The sequence below is a fragment of the Cibotium barometz genome, chromosome 16, assembly GCF_041138505.1.
Source record: "Cibotium barometz isolate CiBa-2024 chromosome 16, ASM4113850v1, whole genome shotgun sequence".
Taxonomy (NCBI): domain Eukaryota; kingdom Viridiplantae; phylum Streptophyta; class Polypodiopsida; order Cyatheales; family Cibotiaceae; genus Cibotium; species Cibotium barometz.
In genome coordinates, this window is record NC_141061.1 from 12,704,850 (window position 1) to 12,709,995 (window position 5,146).

Below are 5,146 nucleotides of genomic sequence, written 5' to 3' on the forward strand. Positions count from 1 at the left end.
ATTTTATCATTGCGAGGTTCCTTCTTTTGGCATAGGAATAATGCATTCTCCTGGTATCGAGAACAATAGCAACCTTATCAATTCTCCACACGATAAAGATTTCTTCTTGATTATGAGGAAGCAATCAACATAAAAAAGATGGGATTTAAACCCATTTGGGATTAAAAAATGCTATCACTAACATTCTACATTAAAGAGAAAATATAAACACACTAAAAGGATGAATGATCAAGCTACTATGAAGAAACAATGTCCAAATCTATAACTTGCATGAGCATTCATAATGGTCCAACATAATAATTATAGCGATTCTATCTTTAAGGGTGTGGTGTGGTAGCAAGATCCCTTGTTTGTGAATGTACTTCTTACATGGGAGTATGATTGATATTTCTTGGGGAGTGCACTACTAAGAAACCCTATGTATCACATGCGTTCAAGGGGTATTACAAAAACCCCTTACCTATGAAATTTTTGTGAATAAAATGACCCCTTTTTCTTTATGGACTTATGGGTTTTTTTCCAAAATCGATTAAAAAAACCCCTTTTGCAAATGTATTTCTGTAAATCTACCTTAAAATTTTGAATTTTAAAACCCTTTCATTTGAACTCATGTGGTATACTTACATATTTTTAGGTGAACCCCTTGAGATGTTATTAGCCTTGTAAGTCAGTTTATGTAGGCCCCCAGGAAGCCAGAGTTGGATATGGCTATTATCAGATACATAAAGTCCATTGTTGATTTTATGGACTTTTCTATCAATGCGCAGAGAGATATAACTACATGGGTATATAGATGTTGAATACAGATGTTGATTGGATTGGTAATGTCTCAAATATGAGATTTACCAATGGATTTATATTTTCTTTGGGAGAGCAAGAAACAGTCGGTGCAACAATTACCTTGTCGAGTACAAAGGCTGAGTACACAGGCACTGCTATGGCAGCTTGTGAGGTATCTTGGTTTCAAAATCTACTTGGTGATATGAGTGAGCCTATGGATAAGGTCGTTGTCATTTATTGTGATAATGATGCATGGATAGGGATGTTGTCATTTATTGTGGTGACAACAATCCATGGATAGGGTGGTTGTCATTTTGTGATAACATGAGTAGAATACAACTGGCCAATAACCCAGTCTACCATGCTAGGATGAGGCACATTGAGGTGCATTAACATTTTGTAAGGGAGAAGGTTCTGACAGGTGATGTGGATTTGGTATATGTCAGCACAGAGGATCAGGTGGCTACCTTACTGACATCTTTATGTAGGCATTGGGTATAAAGAAGCTTTACAAGTTTAGGAGCTTACTTGGAGTACAATGTGTGGGGTTGAGCTCTAGGGAGAGTATTGAGATATTGAGCTCAACGAGTACATTGTGGACATTGATGACCTGCTTGGGTAATAGCTTCTACACTCATGCCACTGGCTGGGTTGGTGAGATTATGGATGACATGCCACTAGCAGTTTACAACTATGTGACAACCACTTTAGTGTACTAGAGTTATGGCATAGTTATAGTGCTAGCTCATGTAGTTAAGTTCACACTACCTGGTTGTAGAGAAGAGAAGAGAATAGACGAAAATTCATCCATATATCTCTCTTATGTGCCTATCTACTCTTGTGTGAATGTGTAATCTTGTGTGCATGTGTTTGCTTGCAACGAGATCAAGGTCATCCTCTCCCTCACATTCTTCTCATGCCACATGTGTATGGAGATTACGTGCACTTCTTTATATCACATCAATAATACAATACCCTTCTCCATCTATTTTTATGTATTTTGAGTATAAGGTGTTCTCTTTTAGAGTTTTGTGAGTGTGTGTGTGCTTGCAAGAGCTCAAGCTCTCTTCTCCCCTACATCTTTTCACTAAGGAAGAGGATACCATTCAAAGATAATGGTGAAAGCTCATTGACATCAACTTCTCTCCATTCAAGTTCAAGATGGAGGCTCTTCTGTCCTGCTAGATTAGCTTTAGGATACCACCATCAGCATTGATGTTAATTATGCTCTAACAAAGGAGGCCAATAAAATCTAGTAGCACTAACAAGGGAACACGGGATGGTGCACTAAACAAGGGGGATGGCCACCGTCAGCATTGATGTTCATTGTGCTCTAACAAGGGAGGCTAATAAAATGGACCTTGCCTCTCCCACCATTCAAAGATAAGGGAAAAAGCTCATTGACATCTTCTCTCCATGCAAGTTCAAGATGGAGGTTGTTCTATCTTGCTAGATTAGCTTTAGGATACCACCGTCAGCATTGATGTTCATTGTGCTCTAACAAGGGAGGCCAATCAAATCTAGTAGCACTAACAAGGGAACAAGGGATGGTGCACTAACAAATATTGATAAGGAAAAATGGACCTTGCCTCTCCCACCATTCAAATATAATGGAAAAAGCTCATTGACATCAACTTCTCTCCATGCAAGTTCAAGATGGAGGCTGTTCTATCCTGCTAGATTAGCTTGCACCATCAGAATTGATGTTCATTGTGCTCTAACAAGGGAGGGCAATAAAATCTAGTAGCACTAATAAGGGAACAAGGGATGGTGCACTAACAAGGGGGGATGACCAATAAAATCTTGTAGTACTAACAAGGGATATTGGCCAATAAAATCTAATAGCATGCTAGTAGCCTTGCTCTCTCTTGAAAATGAAAAATGGCAGATGCCCCAGTCAAGATAAGCATAAAAGGTTGTAGATCAACCATGATTTAGCACATGTGTCCACAATTGCGTATTTATGTAAAGCATTACACAAAGAATATAAAACCATAAAGGGATTTGAAATCTCAAGTATCACCTTCAACCAGATATGCTAAATGAAATTGAAGCAATGTATCCCTTGTCATAAGAACCAAAGATCTTCATAACCAAACAATTACAATTGGTGTAAATAATGCTTCTTTGGACTTGCTTGTTATACTGCCTTTGGGTATTACCAATCAAGTAGGAAAGTTTTGTCACATCATTTACAGCTCCTCTTACCTTTGAGGAAAAAATTACTTTGTCAATACATTTTGCAAATTCAAGTCAATGAGCAAATACTTGCTCCAAAATCTCATGGAATATATTAATGAATATACTAATGAATAATGTGATAATCACACTAATTGATGTCTAATAAAAGCTTAAATGGGTGCCATTAGGCGAAGTGTAACAAGGTTGAAAAGAGCATGGAGAGGATTGAAAGGGAAAAGGGTTGTGCTGTTTAATCATGGAGCTAAATGGGGTAATTGTGTGGTTATGTTACGCAGGAGGTGCCGGAGATTCAACGTGCGGATGCAGCAAACAGTCTTGTGTACGAGGCGAATGCGAGGATAAGGGACCCTGTGTATGGCTGCATGGGGGTGGTATCAACACTACAGCAGCAGGCGCAGGCGCTACAGGCAGAGCTAAGTGCAGTGAGGAGCGAAGTGATACGTTATAGGGCTTGCCACGAGGTGGCCATGCAGCAGCCGCCGCCTGCATACAATACTGCCGTCGATCATCGCCATCCTACTGCAACAATAACATCTCCTGCAGATACCTATCTCCATGCAAGCGCCCACACCACCATGCCAAGCAGCGGATCATCAGGCGGCGCTGCCAATGCCCCGGACTGTAAAGACCGATTAATCAGCTGGCCTTAATCTCGCCATAATCGCATATATCAACCCACGTAATTGTTTACGTTTTGCAGTAAGTGTGTGAACCTTTTATGCACATGCGGCTTTACCCCCACCATTGCCTTTGTGAGTCACCCCCCCTCATTCCTTCATTACAATAAGCTCTCCTTGGCACCACTCCAAACGCATGATTATAAAGCAACTCGTTGCGCCCTCTATACTATCAAACCCACCCCTTGAATTACTTGATGGTGTAAATTACCCACCTCAAACCCCCTTTATTATTTGATGGTGTAAAATTGCTCACTTTGCATCAGACTGCATAGAATTGCACTTAATTTGCATAGGGTGCCAAGTTCAACTCCTCTCTCCACTTTGCTTGTCCCATTGATGTGCCCTTTCCAAACACGTCAAGCATCTTTGTTGAGGAGATTAGTGAGATGGATGGGCAACATCCATTGGCAAAGGCTAATGGGACTCTGACTTTTAACCTTATTTCATGCCAAGTGTGTAAAAACTCAAACCAATCCATCCAGGCTTGAGTATTTATTGTTTTATCTTCTTCTTTCCATTTCACAAGCTCAGGCTTCAGCTCTAGCCTACACCTTAGAATATAGAGCTATCTAAATTTTGTTACTAGCGTGGAGTTGACTAAATTTTAATTTTGTTACTAGTCATGAAAGATATGCTTCTAAAGCCCAAAAACAAGCATAATGTTCAATTTTAGGTCTAAGTTTTAATAAACATATATTGTCGTGTCCACGAATAACTTTATGAAATACCTCTCATCATTTTTGAAAGGTACAATAGCCGCTATACGATAGTGCGACACATTTCTAAGTTGAGAGGAAGCTACAGGCCTTAAGCAATGTGTTCCAAATTCTAGAGTTACATCTTAATCATTACTAAACACCATATTAGATAATTTGGGAAAATTCCCATTCCCGTTTGAAAAATGGTATCATGGTGAACTTTTCCAAAAGTTTGTCAAAAGCCTCTCATGTGACATATCATTGGAAAGATCTTGAAGAGTAGATCTAAATCTACAATCTTCAAAAAATTTAGAGTTGGTATGCTTAAGATATGTCCACAACTATATGGAGTAATTGATTCCCAAAGTACGAGATTTTTCCCAAATTATTTAATATTGACTTACTACACTCAATTGAGTTTTGAGTAAATGAACCTTCCTCTTTTTAATAACAAAAAAAAACACTTGAGAAGATTTTTTCTACTTTTTGGGAGTGCTTCTATAGATAACCCACTAAAATGGATTTGAATAGTTCATTTTCTTTCTACCAATTCATTGGTGAAATTGATTTCTAAGGGCATGATCTAGTTTAGATGGGAATATATCCTCGAGAATATATCCTGGTGTGTCCTCTTTAGAAGAATCATGTCCTTGTCTATTTACTTTCTGACAAGGGGACCCACCATTCTTATAAAGGTGTCATAAAAGAGATTTGAACCATTATCTATACATTGAGAGGCATGAGTACAACCACTAAGCTAAATCCCTTTGTGTGCACTTGTGTATT

At 38.8% G+C, this 5,146-nt stretch overlaps 1 protein-coding gene across 2 annotated transcripts in view; it reads left to right on the top strand.

The window, feature by feature from the left end:
- The window catches only part of LOC147630380 (LOB domain-containing protein 15-like), a 34,465-nt gene extending 30,286 nt beyond the window's left edge, over positions 1 to 4,179 (top strand). For both annotated transcript variants that reach the window (XM_086810243.1, XM_086810242.1), the window contains exon 4: positions 3,258 to 4,179. In XM_086810243.1, the coding sequence (XP_086666369.1) occupies positions 3,258 to 3,632 (375 nt within the window). In that variant the 3' untranslated portion in view covers positions 3,633 to 4,179. The remainder of the gene's footprint in view (positions 1 to 3,257) is intronic.
- Positions 4,180 to 5,146: the final 967 nt, after the last annotated feature.